The 19,459-nt window shown below is 39.6% G+C and overlaps 2 protein-coding genes across 4 annotated transcripts in view; both read right to left on the bottom strand.

The window, feature by feature from the left end:
• Positions 1–453: 453 nt before the first annotated feature.
• Positions 454–19,459, bottom strand: part of LOC121693861 (caltractin) — a 39,634-nt gene continuing 20,628 nt past the window's right edge. The window contains exons 3-5 of the mRNA XM_042073565.1: positions 2,821–2,949; positions 1,135–1,272; positions 454–700 (exon numbers count right to left, since the gene is read on the bottom strand). Of these exons, the coding sequence (XP_041929499.1) occupies positions 611–700; positions 1,135–1,272; positions 2,821–2,949 (357 nt within the window). The 3' untranslated portion in view covers positions 454–610. The remainder of the gene's footprint in view (positions 701–1,134; positions 1,273–2,820; positions 2,950–19,459) is intronic.
• LOC121693855 lies at positions 11,662–17,719 on the bottom strand. 3 transcript variants are annotated; one of them, XM_042073555.1, is made up of 4 exons: positions 15,897–17,719; positions 15,502–15,645; positions 12,885–13,122; positions 11,662–12,454 (listed from the first exon to the last, which is right to left on the bottom strand). In XM_042073555.1, exons 1-4 carry the CDS (start codon positions 16,290–16,292, stop codon positions 12,399–12,401), a joined length of 834 nt encoding a protein of 277 aa, XP_041929489.1. In that variant the 5' UTR covers positions 16,293–17,719; the 3' UTR covers positions 11,662–12,398. The 3 variants fall into 3 exon arrangements, with proteins under 3 accessions (XP_041929489.1, XP_041929490.1, XP_041929488.1); XM_042073556.1 differs by having other exon boundaries at positions 11,662–13,122; positions 15,897–16,184; positions 16,305–17,719; XM_042073554.1 differs by having other exon boundaries at positions 11,662–13,122.

The following is a 19,459-nucleotide window of genomic DNA, read 5'->3' as shown; positions in this document are numbered from 1 at the left end:
GAAAATATCTCAACTGTTATAGACTAATATGACCCCATTGAACAACGTGGGATGTGCCAAAATCTCTACCCACACAGACCACAACACAAAATCTCTACCCACAATATGACCACAACAGATGACACTATTATCACAGTACAGGTAAATGGGACTTTTTTTCCCCTTTATAGATATCCCCATACATTTCTATCAGATTCAGCAGAAATATGCTTTTTGTATTACACTTTGCCTAATAAAATATGCAAATGTTACTGCTACTTTGCCTCTTATCTCTATATATGTGCACATTGTAATCTACTTTGGCTTTTATATCTTTATATGTGTACATTGTAAACTACTTTCCATTTTATATTATATGTGTACCTTGTAATCTACTTCGCCATTGATATCTCTATATGTGTAAATTGTACATTACACTTTAATCCAAGAAAAAAAAGAATGTAAGATATATAGAATGGTTTAAATATTCCTTTTTTATTTTAATGTCATACAAAATTATTAAACCTCAGAGAGAAAACCATCACCAAGTGTCACAAATTTCCTCATATTACAAAAATAAATAACACTAAAGGTCACAAGAGGAGAAAAACAAAACATACAAATTCAAAGATCAGTACAGACTTGTTTTCTTCATTATCCTAAGGAATTCCTGCTCATTAATTTCTCCATCTCCATCTCGGTCAGCCTCATCAATCATTTCCTTTCCAACAAAGAAACAAGGCATTATGAATTAATCACAGCCTCTTAAAGCTGCAGTTGGCAAGATTGTTTTGATCATATTCACTGAAACCGACACTATGCTCCGACAGAACAACATAAATCAGCCGGTTTTAGAAAAAAACCCCGCACTTCTACCTCCACCTAGAGCCTGTTATTTGTTTTGCAAAATTCCACAGCTCCCGGTTCTTCTGGTCCAATCAGAGCAGGGCTGTGTGAGATCTGACTGTCAATCACAGTCTGGTGCACACTGACGGGCACAAACTCGATGAGGGAGTGCTCGGTGGTAGTGGGGGAGGGGCATGAGAGTTGTAAACATTCAAACTTTTGGCCCCTCAATCTGTCAGACTTGCCTACTGCAGCTTTAAAATGTGTCATTCAAAACAGTGTTTTTGCTCAAGTCAAGGGTACACTCACCTGTAATTCCTCGTCGGTTAAATTCTCTCCAAGTTCCTTAGCAACTCTTTTGAGGTTTTTAAAAGAAATCTTTCCAGTGCCATCGTCATCAAAAAGTCTAAAAGCCTTCAAAATTTCCTCTTTCGAGTCTTTTTCACTCTGACAAAAGATTTAAAACATGAAGCAGTATGTATACAGGCTTAGTTTGTTGTAGTGCAACAGTAAAATATACTGTACAGGGCTCCAAGACTAACTTTTTGCACTGGTGCGCTTAACTTTTTTATTTAGGTGCACCATACATCCTGCCGCCTTTGTCGCCAAAATGTCAAGGTCACCATTTTATTGTTCTCCATATTCACTCGGTGTCTGAGCTGTTGTCAGACCAGGGACCAGGAATGATAGTATTGATTTGATTTTGGGGCCCCCACCACCTTGACGCCATTAATAATATTGAATATTCTGTGATCATTCAGATCAGTGGCGATCCTAGACTCTGCTCGACCCTCCACACACAGACGGAAAATGATGACTTATGTCATATGTTTCTATTTCATATTTTGGAATTCATAAACTTTATATATTGTGTTAATAATTTATATTATTTTATGATCTACATAATTGATAATAGCTAAAAATATTTCGCAATTTCAATGCTTCATATTGATTTTAAACTATTATACTTCATATACAATTGAAGTATAATAGTATACAATTCAACCAGGGCCCACGCACTTAGGTCTCAAAAAATTCTGAAAGAATTACCAGGCGTACTTATGTTACCCAGGAGACACACTGTAAAATTACTTTTATGTAAGATCGAAACTTTCCAAGATACAGTCAGTTTTACGGGGGCAGGGGGGTGTCAATTTTGTTCGGCCTCTTCTTTTGTCAAATTTCACAAGCCATAGCGCAAGAACTAAACCATGTAGGAGGCTCAAATTTTGCATGCCGGTACATAAATAGGATAAATAGTATATAGCAAAATCGTCACGTTTGGTCTGGACGATCCTGCATGGTCATATGGAGTTTTTGGCTGGGCTCTGTTTAGGCCTTTAGAAGACATATTTGCACTCAACATAGGCTCTTGATTTATGTTCCTTATTGAGATAAGTAGAAACACTCTCACCAAAAGCAATGAACAGAAAAAAAATCCTTCTGGGTTTGAACAGCAGACCTCACAAGTCTGAAAAATCATTTTGGTTCTCATTTTCAGAGCACCCAAACACCTTGTGGGAATATTTCTGAAAACTGAAAGGGTGAAATGTCCGTTTATGAAAATAGCCAATAACGCAATAACCAGCCAATAATGTAATTACTTATTACATTATTGGCAAAAAGTTATGTTATTGGTTCAGGCAAGTTATTACATAATTGGCTTGATTACATTATTAAATGATAACAATATTGGCTTTTATAACATTATTGCCCGTTATTACATTATTGGCTACTACAGTGAATCGGGCAACACTAGTCAAAGGAGAACAAACGCTTAGTTCGTGGAGAGACAGCTGATGCAAGGTAAAGTCTAGTCGCTCACGCATGAAGTTAGGTGCACCAGTGCGACCCAAGAAAAAATTTAGTCGCACCCTTAAAAAATGTTGTCGCATGTGCGCACTCTTAGAGCCCTGCTATATTATGCCCTCTGTTCTGAGGTGTAATTTTACTACCGCCCCTCCCAGTCTTATATGTAGATCTTGAATAACATACCATTTTTTTGGTCATCATGCAAAGAAAATCATTGAAATCAATGGTCCCAGAGCCTTCTTTGTCAATGTCTGCTATCATCTTCTTAATCTCCTCTTTCTTTGGTTCAAACCCTAAGGCACGCATTGCAACCTGGAAGTAGAGAGATTAAAATATATAAATATAGCTGCATGCAACATTTAAGGGGAAACTGGACACTTGAATTAATAAATAAAATAAGTTGTACTCCAGATTGGTGTGAGTAAAACTTTTATTTTGATAAGGGTCCTAGAGTTCTGAGTAGAAAGTTTTCAGTCTCGTTTAGCCCATTGGTAATGTGAATTGTGACCAGCTTGAAAATGTTGTATGCTGAGAAGTGACAAATAAGCTTCTAAAGGGAAGGATTCATATAAACTCTGTATCAGGTTCTACTTTGATGCCACTTACCATTTGTACAATCATGATTTCACCCAAAAACATAACACAGACATGACATGTAACATTAGGCTAGTCTAAAAAATACTCAAGCAATGTTAGCCTAGACAACAGCCCCTAAAAATGCTCATTTCCCCTCTACTCATGACTTCCACTTCAGTGCTTACTTCAACCCAGCTCTCTCTTACTCACTTACCCTATCTAGCTATTAGAGGCTCACATTCTCATGAAATCTAAGCTTGACAGTGTCTTTGTCGCCTATAAAACGGTACATATCATGACGTTCGGCTTAGGGCTGGGCGATAAATCGGTATTACGACTACGACCGATATATTTTTGAAAACGATATGTCAAATAATGGGCCATTTTATCAAAGCCACTTGCTCTTCTGTGTTCAGACCATTCAGATAGCCGCAGCTCTGCTCAACTGCGCCCCTTGCGTGTGCACGTTCTCCCTCGCAGCACTACAAACTTTCAAACATACGGAGTCAGATTTTGTTTACCTTGATCAGAGGTTGGTGCTGATGCCTATTCCGTCGGCACATCAACGGCTAGACCGAGAATTCTCGTTGTGAAATCAAAATTCCACTGGAGCTCCAAGCGGTTTTGTACACGCAGATTTAAGTTACAACAGTAACTTAAATCTGCATGTACAACTGTTTTCAGCTCTTCGACTCACGGTAAAATGTCATTCACCGCTGAATGCTTGCGTTTAGCGATATACAGTAGCAGATATAGTCCTCAGGGAGACAACCTACACGCTGATTTTATTAAGAGGATATGCACGCGACTCGCGAGCAGTTAGGGCATCATTTTTTATGATTCCTGAAACCCCATTCAATCGTGCATAGGGATTTTTCTTACGAACAGAAACATGCAAAAATGAACGCATACAAAACGACGGTAGCGTCTATATGTCTCAGTTACGTTGTTTAAGTAGCCTAATTGTTTAAAACTATTTTTGTTGTTGATAGCAACATGTCTAGGCCATCATAGTCTACATTTGCTTGTCATCTAGGCCCTATCAAACCCTTACAGGTAAAAAAACTGCATTGTGTGACAAAACTGCAGGTTTTTTCAATATTGTTGTGCCCAAAATAGCCTATTGCATTGTGCAGTACAATGTAGGCCTGCGTTGTCAGTCAGGGTCAACTTTTGGTCTTTTGTTATTTGCATAGCTTGATCAGAGCAACTGTAGCCTATGCCTATTGTAGGCCTATGTTATTGTTTACACTTTTTTGCACAGCTCTGTTAGAGCAGTCTGAAATGAATATAATTAAAACGGGCTGTGTTGTCATAATTGTTGTGTTGAGTGAATATACCAAGCACTTCGCTCTTTCTGTTTGAAATATCAATATCGTATCGATATCGTATATCGCCAATCAGCCCCAAAATATCGGGATATCAGTTTTGGTCCATATCCCCCAGCCCTAGTTCAGCTACTGACGGTTACCATTCAAAGCTTGCTAACTGTTAGTTAACGTTGTTAAAATTATTTTAAACTATTTTAACTAAATTAAACCTAAATAGCTACAGAAAATGTCTTCATTCAGATGTTCCTTTATTTACTGGGTACAAGGCAACATGGACTTGTGTCATTTCATTCTCTCATTTGTTTTTCTTAAATGCTAAGTTAACTGACAGACTTACCCTAGCTACCATTGAAGTTTTGTACACATCTGACCCTGTTTGTAAGTCAGTGACATTGCGTTTGAAAAGCAATTAGTTCTATGTTGTTTTAATTTATGAGTTGGCTATATGCATATTTTATTACTCTTTAATTTCCCTGAAAGGTTTAGGGAGTATTGTCCTCCCTTTCCTCAATGGACGAGCCTCCTCTGGTCCAAGCAGTATGGAAGTATATTTGGTGCAAAACTCCTTAGCACTTGTGGTAATAGATTTTGTACTTTTGTACCAAAAGTCACAAATGTGTATCAGTACATTTGAAGTCACAGAGATTTTTTTTTTTATTCTGCAAACACAACACAGCAGTTACAACTTCACAAATCCTTCGGTAGAAGTGCACAAATCCCATGCCACACATCACAACTCCTATGCCAAACATCTATGATGTCCTCTAGTGTCTTGACTACTACACCCCATACGGCCCGCCACCTCATTTTGGGTAGCCCCCCAAAACATGTCTGTGGTATATAGCATCTGGCCCGCACGGGAGTACGACATCGTCAAACTATAACCTCCGTAATTTCCCCCATTCATTCTCTATGGCGAGTTTTAACAGTACACATGTAATACTCTTTTTGTCCACTGGTGGTTGTTTTGGCGCTGTTTCGCGTTTGCCATCGAAAATGGAATGAAATGTAGGCCTACCTGCAAACAATGTAAGAGGCCTATGCTGACTGCATCAGTGCTCAAAGTATTCTAAACGTTTATCAATTAATTGTTAATAACTAACTAACTTCTATTCAAGTCTTATTCCTGGGATAATTATTTATTTTATTCACTCGTTCAAATGTTCATTCAAATTCACAATTCACAAAGTTTTCATCAGGTGAGTGAAAGTGGTCATTTCAGATGTTTTTGCCAGCTTCATAAACCTCTCATAGTTTGAGAACTTTAAATTATTTGTAGGATATTGCTTGTTCACAACTTGAGCTGTGTAGGCAAAGACACTGAGTTCAGAGTTCACACATTTTGAATAAAATATACTTTTGAGACTCCCTGCTAATACTTTTGGAAATGCTTAAGTCTTTTTTATTAGTATTGTTTCATTTAAGCTACATTTTACACTGATATGGCATGATGGCAATATAAAACACAGCTAACAATGGTATTAAATTGCAGTAGCCTATGATTAAATGTAATGGCATATTCAACTAAGGTAGACTGCTGCTGTTCACAGTTCTAAGCTATTTATGGTTACTGATATACTCTGAGTCTCTGGTCCTCTCTTAGAGCCAGGCATAGTGAGCTGGCCCTCAGAAGAAAAAGTTTGGGGACCACTGTACTAGATGCTCTTCTTCACACTGAAACCAGTGGCAGTCCTAGCTTGTAGCCTATAGCCCAACATATTTTTTTTGGAATCAATTCGTGGTGTGATTGACATCAGACTAGTCATTAGTTAGTTGTGCACTGTTTCCCACTCAGTAGTAAGGTAACAAACAGCCTACTCCGATGAATTCTATTTTTTTGGCAATATTCTTGTCGCCCTCCCAGAATCCTGAATATCTTTGCTAGCACACTGTAGGAACTGTAACGTGATTAATGACACGTTACACCCAACTCTGCTCAGCTACGAGTAGCCTAGAGAAAGAATCTCCCGTGTCTAAGTTCACGTTGGCCTACCCCATAAACTGCATGACAGTAGGCTATTTCTATTTATCTATAAAAAAAATGACCACATGCGTTTGTTCAACTTTATGAAGCAGAATTACGCAGGCTATTTGCACACATTTTGTTTGTGCAAGAAAGAGAAAAAGCGCACGCGATTTTGGGCTGCACTTTGAAACTCGTTCCGGCGCCCCTGCCTTGTTGCCTTTATGATTTCCTTATAACTTTCTTACACTAAATAGGAAATGCAAACAATGACATGCCCAACCCTGGAACTGACTGACTCTGTCTCGTGTGCGCGCTCTAAGCAGCCTACGTTTCAAATTATGGTAGCCTAAGGTAGCCTAACGTTCAAGTTAGATCTGCTGCATGAAGGACAGTGAGAGGAAACCCGTGTCCTGCTTTTATATTTGATAAATAGGTCCATCTCATCTCACAGTTCCAATGCATGATCCGAATAATGGTTTCATATTTGCAAAATACATTCGGGGCTGAAGCCCCGGCAAAATCGGCTGGCGATGCCCCTAAGATATATAAACTCACACTATTGTATTATCATATATGTTTGGTAATGGCTCAACTGTCTCTGATTGTTCTACTGACTTGGAAACTGGATGCGTCATGGAAGTAGTAAGTCAAGTTGCATCAAAATTAGTAGTGGCAGAACTCCCAAGAGCCACCTGGTGGTTGTTTGGGTCAACTGCAGTTTGTGCCATTTCTGCCAAGAAAATGGGTGCGTGATTCATGCAGGAAACCGTCCAAACTTAACTGATACCAACTGTAGCTAACTTCCTAACTTCAGATAGTTGGCTCACACAGCAGTTCAGACGTGTTTTGGGGTTACAATAACAACATTTTTAGAATGTACTAACGTTCACAAAATCCAAGCATAAAAAAGCCAAACAAATTTGCAATAATGGCCATCTTGGGAGGTATGCTGAAATAATGGACCAAATTTCCCTCACGGGATCAAAAGAGTATACTTAATTAATTCTGTATCGGGACACCTTACAGGGTGTTATTCTGTTTGTCCCCCATGTTGCCAGTCATAATAATAATAATAATAATAATAAAGCTTTATTTGTATAGCACCTTTCATACACAGAATGCAGCTCAAAGTGCTTTACATTTGAAGCATGTAACACAATAGTAGTCAGTCAGTCATTATCAATCACTTTTCTTTGCTGTTTATGATATGCTCAGCAACATATCAAAAATATAGAAAATGACGTCATAAGACTGGCAGCCTTAACCCTCTTACCCCCCACAAGCACGCCATATGGCAACTGTGGCAAGGAAAAACTCCCATATTCCAGGAAGAAACCTTGAGCAGAACCTGACTTAATAGGGGGAGCCCATCTGCTTCTGGCTGGCTGCGCCCTCCAATAGTAGCAGATGTAGAATAATCTGAAAATGTAGTCTACAGGATAAGATGAGTTAACTAAAAGCTTTCCTGTACAGGTATGTTTTCAGATCTTTTTTAAAAATATTTACTGAACTCGCCTGCTTGATGTACAGAGGCAGGGTGTTCCATAGTTTGGGGGCATAATGGATAAACGCAGCTTCTCCACTTTGTTTGTGGAGCACTTTGGGTACGATTAAAAGATTAGAATTGGATGATCTAAGTTTCCTTTGTGGTTGATAAGATATTAAAAGCTCAGAGATATATGAAGGTGCTATGCCATTCAGAGCTTTGTAAGTAATTAACATAACCTTAAAATCAATTCTATAGGAAATAGGGAGCCAGTGCAGTTCAGCCAACACAGGGGTGATGTGTTCTCTCTTCTTAGTCTTAGTTAAAAGTCTAGCCGCAGAGTTCTGTATGAGTGCCAATTTCTTTAGATGTTTTTTGGGAAGACCAGTGAAAAGTGCATTGCAGTAGTCTAACCTGCTAGTGATAAAGGCGTGAATTAGTTTTTCTGCATCTTGTTGAGTTAAAAAGGGCCGCACTTTGGCAATGTTTCTTAAGTGGAAATAGGCTGTCTGAGTAACTTTACTGATATGGGGCTTAAAACTTAACTCTGCATCTAAGATGACACCGAGGCTTGTTACTTTTGGTTTGACCTGGTGTGCCAAGTTCCCCAGATTACTAAGAATAATATCTCGCTTTAGTTTTGGTCCAACCAGAAGTACCTCTGTTTTGTCATCATTTAGTTTCAAAAAGTTTTTGCTCATCCACTGATTAATGGAGGTTAGGCATGCAGTGAGGGAGCAAAGGCCATCTGGGTTAGTTGGCTCAACAGAAAGATACAATTGGGTATCATCTGCGTAGCTGTGGAAGTTTACATTATGTTGACTTATGACGTTTCCCAATGGAAGCATATATAGAGAAAATAGCAGGGGACCAAGGCAGCTCCCCTGGGCCACACCAAAAGGCAAGTCATGTTTTTCAGATACATGATCTCCTAGACTGATATAAAAATCTCTGCCAGTAATGTAGGTTTGAAACCAGTTTAGAGCATTATCAGAGAGACCCACCCACTTCGCAAGGCGGTGAATTAGGATGCTATGATCAATGGTGTCAAATGCCGCACTCAAATCCAGAAGAATAAGGATTGAGACTTTGTTTGAGTCGGTAGCTAGTCTGAGATCATTGACTATTTTTACTAGAGCCGTTTCTGTGCTGTGATTTGATCTAAAACCTGATTGGAATTTTTCAAGGATACTGTTTTCGTTGAGGAAGGTATTTAACTGATTACAAACAACTTTTTCAAGTACTTTGCTCAAAAACGATAGATTTGATATAGGCCTGTAGTTGCTCAGATTGGTATGGTCAAGATTTGACTTTTTAAGTAAAGGTTTCACAACAGCGGTTTTAAAAGCAGTTGGAAATATACCTGTTTCTAATGAGGTATTTATTACCTTGAGAAAAAAGGGAGCTAAGCCATCATATACTTTTTTGAGGAATGTAGTAGGGATTGGATCTAAAACACATGTTGAGGAGCCGGTTTGAGTTATAATTTTACCAAGCTCAGATTGAGTAATAGTGCTAAAGGACCTTAATTTTGGGGGGCTGTTTTTGGGTGTACTATCAAACATATTACTTGTGTTACCAATAGCCTCCCTTATAGAAATGACTTTGTTTTTGAAGAAGTCTGCAAATTCTTCGCATCTTAGAGAGGATGCCTGACTGAGTGTATCAAAAGGTGTTTGATGCAATAGCCTATCAATGGTAGAGAACAACACCCTAGAGTTTCCACTGTTTTCAGCAATTACCTTAGAGAAGTGGTTCCTCCTCTCATTCCGAATAGCTCTATTATAATTTGCAATTTTTTCTTTTAGAATGGCACGGTGAACCTGTAACTTAGTTTTTCTCCATGTTCTCTCAGCTTTCCTACATGATCTTTTTAGATCATGGATATTTTCGTTCATCCAAGGTGTCAGTTTGCTACAGGGCCTTTTTTTAGTCTTTAAGGGTGCCACTCTGTCAAGCAGAGCGCCTAATTCACGATTGAGAGCCTCTACCATTTGATCAATGGGATGATGTAAAATATCTAAATTTATGGAGTCTATAAGAGCTATGAACTGCTGTTCTGCTCTAATGTCCAAGAGTCGCGATTTGATTGCAATTTCGGGATGAATTTTTGGAGTATGTAGTACAATATTAAAAGATACACAATGATGATCAGACATATTTATATCATTTACTGATAAGTCTGTGACTTCTATCCCTCTGGAAATGACTAGATCGAGGGTGTTGCCAAGGTTGTGGGTGGGTCCTGGAACATGCTGCTTTAGCTCTAAACTGTCCAACACATTAAGGAACTTACTGGCTTTAGCATCAGTTGTCTTATTGACATGAATATTGAAGTCGCCATTTACAATTATCCGATCATAGCTAGTGATGATGAGCGACATAAGTTCAGAAAACTGGTCGAGAAAGCCAGTCCATAGTTTAGGAGGGCGGTATAAGGTTAATAGAAGTACAGCTGGGTCAGCCTTCAGAGTGAGGGCAATATACTCAAAGGAAGCGAATTCGCCAAAGTTGACTCGTGTGCAACTATATTTGTTTGAGAGAATGGAGGCAATTCCACCACCTCGTTTGCCTTGTCTAATTGAGGCAATCATGTAGGCAATAGGCATGCATTTATTAACCTGACTCACGACAGATGAATTTCGTTCCGCCTAGCTCCACTCACATCCATCTGGGATCGCTTCCGTTGAGAGTGATTTCGGCACCAGATTTTATGGTAGAGCCAATCAGGATGCAGGGCGGGAGTTTCATAGATGTGACCTAGCGTAGAAGCGACTGTGAGACTGTTCTCAGCGCCACGGGTTGGCTTCAATGTGAGTGGTTGAAGTGGCACGTCAATAGATGACGGACAAGTGGCTTATCCAATCATATGCAAGGATTTTTTATCAGGCCCAGCCTTCTGAAACACCTCTCCAATGAATCGATCCCAGATGGATGAGTGGAGCTAGGCGGAACGAAATCCATCTGGCGAGAGTCAGGTTATGCATTTATAGCACAAAGAGGGAAATGCAGTTCAGTTTAAAAAGAGGCTGGCCAATTTGTCGCCCTACATTCATTGGTTTCGGAAATGATGGTGGGTAGTTGCTGTGTTACAGTTGATTCCACTGTTGCGAAGTCTGCTTCTTGTCAGTTCAATCATTGTTTACATTGATATGGGACGCTGATTACATTTCTTTTACCAGATCTACTTCATAGGAGCCCCAATGTACAGCATTAACAGCCCTCTGCCAGCCAATCAGAAAATAGTATTTATTGTCTCTAGGGGATATATTTTCAATAATAGGCCTTGGAGTTTCTTTTAAAAGTTAGTATACTATGATTATTGTGTGGGTATTTTTGTATTTTACTAATTACTTGTATTTTAATTAAATACATTTTTCAGTATTTATGACCGCCGTGCAGCAAAGAGTCGTATAGATTTAGTCAGGAGAAGAGTTTTTTTCTTCCGTTTTTTTTGCATGACATTCACATTTGTGAGGAAAAAAAGGCTTCATTACTGATAAATCATGAAAATGTCAATAGAACACAAAGGAAATGGTGTTAGCAACAGGGTTCTTGCAGGTTTCAGTTAGTTACATTTAAGACCTTTTTAAGACCTTTTAAGACCATTATGTGTGAAATTTAAGACCGACACAACATAAATAGAAACATTCTAATAATCCTAGACAATTCTTCCTTTTTATTTTTTGATACACTTATATATCAAAGAAACTCATCATTAAAACAGATGAAAATACTTATGGATGATATAACTTCTGATATCCATATTCCCAACACAACATTTGTACATACAACCTAACCCTACATATGTCTGAGTTCATCCCCTTTAGCATCAATCTCAGTTTCAAGGGCTTTCAGTTCTCCAGGTTTTTCTTTGTGTGCCCTTCTCAGGACATTGGACTTTGAGAGAAGTCATCTTGGAGCCAGCCTTGCCCTCAGCTTGTTCTGCTAGTGCATCTGCCTCCCTGACAAGACAGGCACACACATTTTCTAAGTTTGTCTTCCTTTTCTTAAGGTCCACCAGACACTGCTCAGCCAGCTTTCTTTTCTTGCTCTGAGATTCCTTTTCTTTTCTGATGCGCTCTTGATCAAGAAAGAGTCTGTATTTTGACCGGGCTGCACCCACAGATGCCATAAGTTCCTTGGTAAGGGGGACCTGAGTGGCATCCCCATGCATTGTAACAAAGTCACATATGAGCCTTTGTGCAACAATTGTGTCCTGTTGCATGTTTTCGGTCTCCACCTCCTTGTTGATAGAAAATCCCCTTTCAACAGTGGCCTGGCCATGTGAAAGGAGCAGTAACTTCTGACAAAAAACCCAAGCAGCAGGGTAGGGACCTCTCAATCTCTCATACAAGAAGGTGTCTAAGCGTCTCTCAAATGGCTGAAAGGAAAGAAATTCTTAATTTCTTGCCTCAGCAGACAGGAAAGATTCAAATTGTTGGACAATGGCATCCCCTACAAAAAAGTGTGAGAAAATAAGAAGTCAGTCAAATATGCATAGTCATGACTGAAAATATTGTCACTCCTGTCTTTTTTCTCTCTGCATTTTTGTATTGTTCCAACGCACATAAAGGAAATGTGTATACCAAATCCTATATACCTGTGTAAGGTAAAGACACTATATCTAAATGTCTACAACAAAAACCTGTATAAAAGTATGAAACTTATTCAGTGCATCTGAGCCACTGCACACAGAACAGGTACAGGACAATCAGAAGGGGAAATGACAAAAGTGAAACATCCATGCTAAACCAATACCCTGATAGGACATTGGAAATTGTCAATTGTCAGAGCAAATGTCTGCAACTAATGGTCCGAATAAAGCCCAATAGAAAATCTAAGGATAGTTGAGCATGGTTCATAACCCCTTCCAAACCATTCCTACCAGCAGGTACACCTCCTGTCAGCTGCTTGTTCTTCAGGAATGTCTGGACAAGAGCCTTCATCTGATTTTTGCATCTGTCTGAGTCCCTGAACATGAGAGATGGGTCCAGACACTCCATCTGCCTAACTGTCGGATATTTCAAGGGGCTCTTCTCCTGTGCTTTTCTGACAATGTTTGAGAGGCCCTGCATACAATCCCTTCTAAATTCAAGGATCCTTAGCTCTGCACTTCTACTGTCCTGGACAATAAAACAGTAATATCAAAATGGAGTTTTAAGTACCACATGGCATGAAGTAGCTTTGGTCAATTATGTGACTTTATGCAATGGGGTCATACAATGTCTTATTTGCTGTGTTTGGGATGTCTCAGAAGAATCATACTTGCTTCACATGATCTATGTGAACCTACACTTCATTATGGGGAATCACCATCCAAAATAATTTGCTTTAAAGTATAGTATAAAAATATAGGTTCCATCAAAACATTCTTCAATCAAACCTCATACAGTTCACAAATACTAGAGATGCACCGATTGCAATTTTCTGGGCTGATACCGATTTCCGATTTTTCCATAGAGTTTGACCTGCCGATACAGATTTTAGCCGATTCCGATTTCATTTCTTCTAACCATTTTACAGCACACACACAAATAGTTATTTTCTATCTTTTCTTTGATAGAAGATGGTTAATAGTTAATATAGACGTGTAATCAACTTATCAATGATGAAATGGCTGTTAAAAAAAATGGAACCGGTGAGCAGACAGATTCTTTTTCAAGTCTAACTTCAGATGCAGTATGAAATTATGTAAGGGATAATGTATAGAACGCCGGTCATTATGGGGAAAATAAGTCCCGACAGGGCGAACCGGACCCCGACGCACCAGCGGAGGGGTCTTGTTTCGCCCTGAAGGGACTTATTTTTCCCATGATGACCGGCGTTCTATACATTATCCCGCTTATTATACGGCTACTTGCCAAAACGAAAAAATAAACTCCATGATATGTCTCTTTACACTTATTTGTTACCGTTTCGTCGTGGCTTTTGCTGAGAAACAAATAGTTCGCAACACGCTGAACTTGAATCAAACATTCTTTAGAACACAGCTGATCAACCGTCTGCTTTCACTTTTGAATGAAGTTCCAAGCACAAACTCCGTTGCCATTGACAGCGGTCATTCTTGTTTTCAGGTCCTTTCCCAAGAAATAATGACCGCTAGAACTTTCAGAAATCCCATTCAAGTCAATGGAGCATTCTACTTGCATTGTGAAGAGCCGTATAATAAGGATTAAGTTAAGTTATGGAACACCCATTTTATGCTTCTCACATCCAATATCCAACTAAAGATTTAAGAACAATTTTCATGATACATTTGAACATACTACCATGTAACATATTTTCATATGCATTGATGAATTTATGGGAGGGCGAGGGAAAAGTGGTAGCAGCCTAGGCTATCACGCAAACACAGGGGAGAAGTGCTAATAGCGATTAGGTGCTCCACCATATGAAAACAGTGCACGTCTGTTTTGCGGTGAAAAAATTAAATCCAAATTCCGGTTAAATGGTTAAAAACTTTCAGAGATGACTGATTCAGTATTCAGAGCATCAGTTTTCTTCATTGTAGGCTACTATGTCAAAAGCAACTTTGTTTGCCTTTCTAATTTGTTTGTTCACTTTCACGACATCCACTTCTCAATCTGCTAGACTAGGGTATTTTAAGGCATAGCCCTAGTCTACGTGCAGTAAATAGTTAGAGTATTTTTTTTTCAGTGGAGTAGAACTACTAGGGCTACTGTATGTCGCTGCTTGTTGACATCTTTGATTATTTTTAATGTCGCAGTCGTTTATCTCCGTTCAGCAGGCTGGTGGTTCAGCTGTGTGTCTCCCAGTTGTTGAACGGGCGCTCGAAGTCTGTCAACCACCCACGCCACGTACGCATGAATGCACATGCACACACACAGGCGCACACACAGAAGCACACACACTTCAAGAATTTCTCAGAATTATGAACTATGTTTTTTTTAACTATGAATTATGTTTTGGTACTTGTTGTCTAGCAAATACCAGTGAGAATTGAGTGTGCAAAATGCAATTCAGTGAGACAGTTAGAATCATATATGCCTTTCACCTTTTCTTTTTAGCTAGCAGCCAGACCAGCAGATACCCTGACTTTGCTGAATTACTGAAGCTAAGCAGGCTTAGTTAGTACTTGGATAAGAGACCTCCTTGGAAGAGTAAGTTCCTGCTGGAAGAGGTGTTGGCGGCTGGCCAATAGGTGGCACTCTTCGCTGTGGCCAAAAGCCACCAAACAAATGTCAATCCCAATGCCCTATTGCAGTGTTGGCCTGGTTGATAGCTTCTTCAAACTTTGCAAACTCAGCTGGGTGTTGTTACAATTGCGGCGCACGAGTGTATTTGACCGGCATAAAATCGGCACGTCTCAGACTGACCGGCCGGTCGCCGGTCATGGCCGATCACGTGAAAATCGGCCGATTCCGGTCACCAGCCGATCTATCGGTGCATCTCTAACAAATACGTTTAGTATGCTTAGCAAAATCATACTTTCAGCGTACATACTGATCATAATTAATATCCAAAACTACCAAATATGATACCTTGACTGCTGCCTCAGCACCCAAGCCAATATCAATCTTCTGGGGGAGGAGGAGCAAGGTCTTGTCAGACGTATCAAGCTTGGTGAGCTGAAGGGGAGTGATGTCCTGGAGGACCTCTCTCTTAATACAGCGTCTCAGTAGACTCTGCCAGTGGGCAAAAGTAAGTAAGTAAATAAGTATGTAAGTAAGTACATTGTATTTATATAGCAAATTTTTTGACATAATTGCCACTACAGACAATAGGAGACTGGCCCTACAACATTTTACATGCAATCCCTAAACTGTGACAAATACTTTGTTATTTTGGATAAAAGCATCACAGATGAATAAATAAACAAATAAAATGAGAAGCCCATGCCAACTAATTACACTACCCATATACAGTAAATAATTACCTTAATTAACTCAGTCAAATCTTTGGCAAGGAAAGGCATCATAGGTTCATCGGTCTGGTATTTCTTCATGAACGGATGGAAGGTCCTGGCCAGAGTCATGAAAAAGTGCATCTTCGCTGTCGTAAGGGGATCCTTAATGGCTGCCTCGATGGTGTCAAAAGATGCTGTTTTGGGATTTGGGAGCTGTTTATTGTGTACAGCGTCCATGTACAGCATGAGAGATGGCCAGACTTCGAGCGCCCGTTCAACAACTGGGAGACTTTCAAGCCACCTGTGGCCACAAAATGGCTTGGGAAACAGTGTAGATTTTGTGACTTGTTCGTATTCCTCCCTCCTTGCAGGAACGTTGTGGAAAAGAGTGTGCATGGCCTTTAAAATTTTATCCACATTCCACATCGAAAATCCCACCTTGAAGGAGTTATGTAGTGTGTGGAGTCCACAGCTGCCGACGGACACCAGTTGTGCACCCCCATACTTCTCTGTATGGTCCTGTTGGAGTATGTCCAAAATCTTCAAATTCACATTGTGAATCCATGGAGACTGAAATCAGCCTGCTGTGGTCCAATTGATGCGATGCCTCCTTTTGGAAAATAAGAAGAAATAAAGATTACATAAATGTATAAATTCAGCTACATGTTAAACGGCAACCTTTCTTCTAGTATGGAGCTGATGCAGCTGATAAAACAGACATTCAAAAATTACTGAAAGAAATTAAATCACGAAATTAACAGAAATTAAAGAGAGGCTGAGGAGCTTCTCTCCACAGGTGTCCTTAACAAACAAAGCTATTAAAAGAATTTTAAGTAGGCTAATATTTGAATCTCCCTCTACATTATCTAGCCTATCAACTATCTCAATGGAACCAATGACTGTACATAGATGAAACCAACATATTGAAAGCTGTATGTTAAATATAAATAGCCTATAAAACTGGCAGGCTGAATATGAATGTGAATCTGGAATGCACTACTCTTTTTCACCGCATGTTCAAACTATGCAGACTGAAAAAATAATTAGGCTTTAATTTCCGTAGGCTACATTGTCTCATAGATGCTATAAATGTTACATCATATAGATCATAGGATGACATGCACATTTTACACAATATGCATGCACTACATTTTTGCATATTCCCTTAGATGAGGTAGGCCTATGACATGATGTTCAAATGCAGACCTATTTGTATTGCATGCCCTACAAATTGATAAGTAAACGTCCAAGGCCAATCAGTAAAGTAGGCCATCACTTACTTCGATATGCTTCAGGAGGTCCTGCGCTGTCCCATGTCCCATGAATTGAGATCCCATGTATCTCGACCGCACCTCTCCATTGCTCCAGGAACGAACGTGGAGGTCCAGCTGCTTGGACTTGGTGGTTGAGTTGAAGCTTTCGTCGAACATCAAGACATACTGTCCACTAATGGTGTTTATTAGATCTCTCTTGATGAAGTCCGCTATACCAAATCTAGCTATATAAGCGATCTTGTTCGGCCCGCACGTAAACGCTTTCGCAATGTTCGAGTCGGGGAACATTGCCTGGAAAAGGTCACTAATATTATCGTTACTGTTATGTGACATATGTTTTGTCACTGTGTGGAGAATCCAAAGTACCTCCGATTTTGAGGTCTCAGTGGATCCGAAAGTAGTCCGAAGATCAGGCCGTCTCGACGAAGCTGTAACGTTATTTGCCTGGAATCCGGAGGGACCAGGCATCGACAATGATGTAGGCCTCGGCGGCTGGGATGGCGAACAGAACTGTGAGATGTAGGGCTGGGACAACGCGTCGACGTAATCGATGACGTCGACGCAAAAAATACGTCGACACAAAATATGAGCGTCGATTCGTCAAGCATAACGTGTGCTGCTAAATATTTCTAATTTTACACCTTCAGTGTTTTCCATACGTTGACTAATCTGTGGCTGGGCACCACGAAATCAAAACCGGCCACCACACATTGATGTTCTATGTTGTAGGCCTACTATTTAAATTAAAGATAATAATTTCATTGAGCTGCACTTTTTACTCACACAGCCTTTCCTCGCCCCGCCCGCTCTCTCTCGTAACGAGCCTGCTGCTCCTCCTCTGCATGTGCATTAACAAAATATTCACGATTGTTGATGGATTGTTGTTGCCACATAGAAGCACTGCATAGAACACAGTGGGCTAAATTGCTATTAAATCCGCTTAGCATCGTGACCATGCTGCGCAAATTTGCAGCATTAAAACTGCTGAATTAAAGTTAAAGTAAACTCTGCTAAGGTCTTATCACAACATAGTACATTGAGGAGACTAAACTAAGTTAAGTTACAGTATGCAATCAAGCAGTATCTCAAAGCTAACGTTAGAATACTGTTTGGGTGTCAAGTTTAGCATGCTTACTTGCAGCTGCTTATTCGTTACTCATGCAGGGCTCATTTTATTGACTCTGAATGTTTGCAAAATCCCGATGTAAATGGAAAAGTGTTTTCCAAGACTCAAAAGTGCTTGTCCAAAGGAGAAGTACGAACCGTTATTTGAACTAACTACGTTATGAATTGCATTTACACATCAGCAGCCTTTTAACTGTGTTAATGTTAATTGCAAGGATTCCCACACAAACGTCTTAAAATGACAGGCACTCAATTAGACATACACTACTGAACTTTATTGAATGCTACCTCTGACTAAGAATGCATTACTTTGCACTTGTATAGTCTTTTATTTTGGAATCTTAAGAGCAATAAACATATATTGCAATGTTAAAGAATTCATGTTTTTTCATTCATATGTGTAAATAAACATGTGTAAGTTGCTATTAGTGAATTAATGGGGAGATCATCGAATCGAAATCGAATCGGACTGAAAAAATGAATCGTTAGATTAATCGATGCATTGAAAAAATAATCGCTAGATTAATCGTTTAAAAAATAATCGTTTATCCCAGCCCTAGTGAGATGGTTTGACTCTGCTGAAGGCTTTTCATGGCAAACTGGTGTTTGTCCGCTTTGGCATGAGACTCGAGCGCCTTCACACCCAATGTCCCTAGCTGTAATATCTTCTTGCATACTTTGCAGCGAGCTTCATATCTACTGCTGGGGACCGCTTCTAACCAGCTGCAAAACTCGCCCTTATCGAGCCAAGTCACGTTGAACACACACTTCCCCATGATCTTTGAAAACTACGCGCTCGACGACAGCCCGGACGTTGCACGAATTCGGCGGGCAGGTAGCCTATTGAAGCAACTTCCTTTATTTTATTGGCGGGTTACATACCGCCACCTACTTTACAGGAGTTATACCTGCAGTGATCACGCAATGGGATTATTATCACCACGTAAAACAAAACAACCAATTTATTATTCGACAGCGCTTTACTATTTTATTTTCGGCGGACAACGCTTGAACACAATTAACACAATGAACGAAGGTAAGAATTTTAAGACTTGGGTAAATTAAATTTAAGACCCAGACTTGTGTTTTTTAGGCTTTTTGAGGCCTTAAATTTAACTTTCTGAATTTAAGTCTTTTTTAGACTTTTTAAGACCCCGCGGGAACCCTGTAGCAAAAGTCTCAAGCATTTTGATA

The sequence above is a fragment of the Alosa sapidissima genome, chromosome 20 (assembly GCF_018492685.1).
Source record: "Alosa sapidissima isolate fAloSap1 chromosome 20, fAloSap1.pri, whole genome shotgun sequence".
Taxonomy (NCBI): Eukaryota; Metazoa; Chordata; class Actinopteri; order Clupeiformes; family Clupeidae; genus Alosa; species Alosa sapidissima.
The sequence above is the reverse complement of the archived record's forward strand: the minus strand, read 5'-3'. Positions and strand labels throughout refer to the sequence as shown.

Bases quoted from the DNA above. Each gene is read 5' to 3' on its own strand.
- LOC121693855 (XM_042073554.1), bottom strand. From the start codon at position 16,292: ATGTGGAATGTGGATAAAATTTTAAAGGCCATGCACACTCTTTTCCAC. The intron at 15,646-15,896 runs GTAATTATTTAC...GCCCACTGGCAG, and splicing joins ATTTGACTGAGTTAATTAAG to AGTCTACTGAGACGCTGTAT. The intron at 13,123-15,501 runs GTATCATATTTG...TTTATTGTCCAG, and splicing joins GTGCTGAGGCAGCAGTCAAG to GACAGTAGAAGTGCAGAGCT.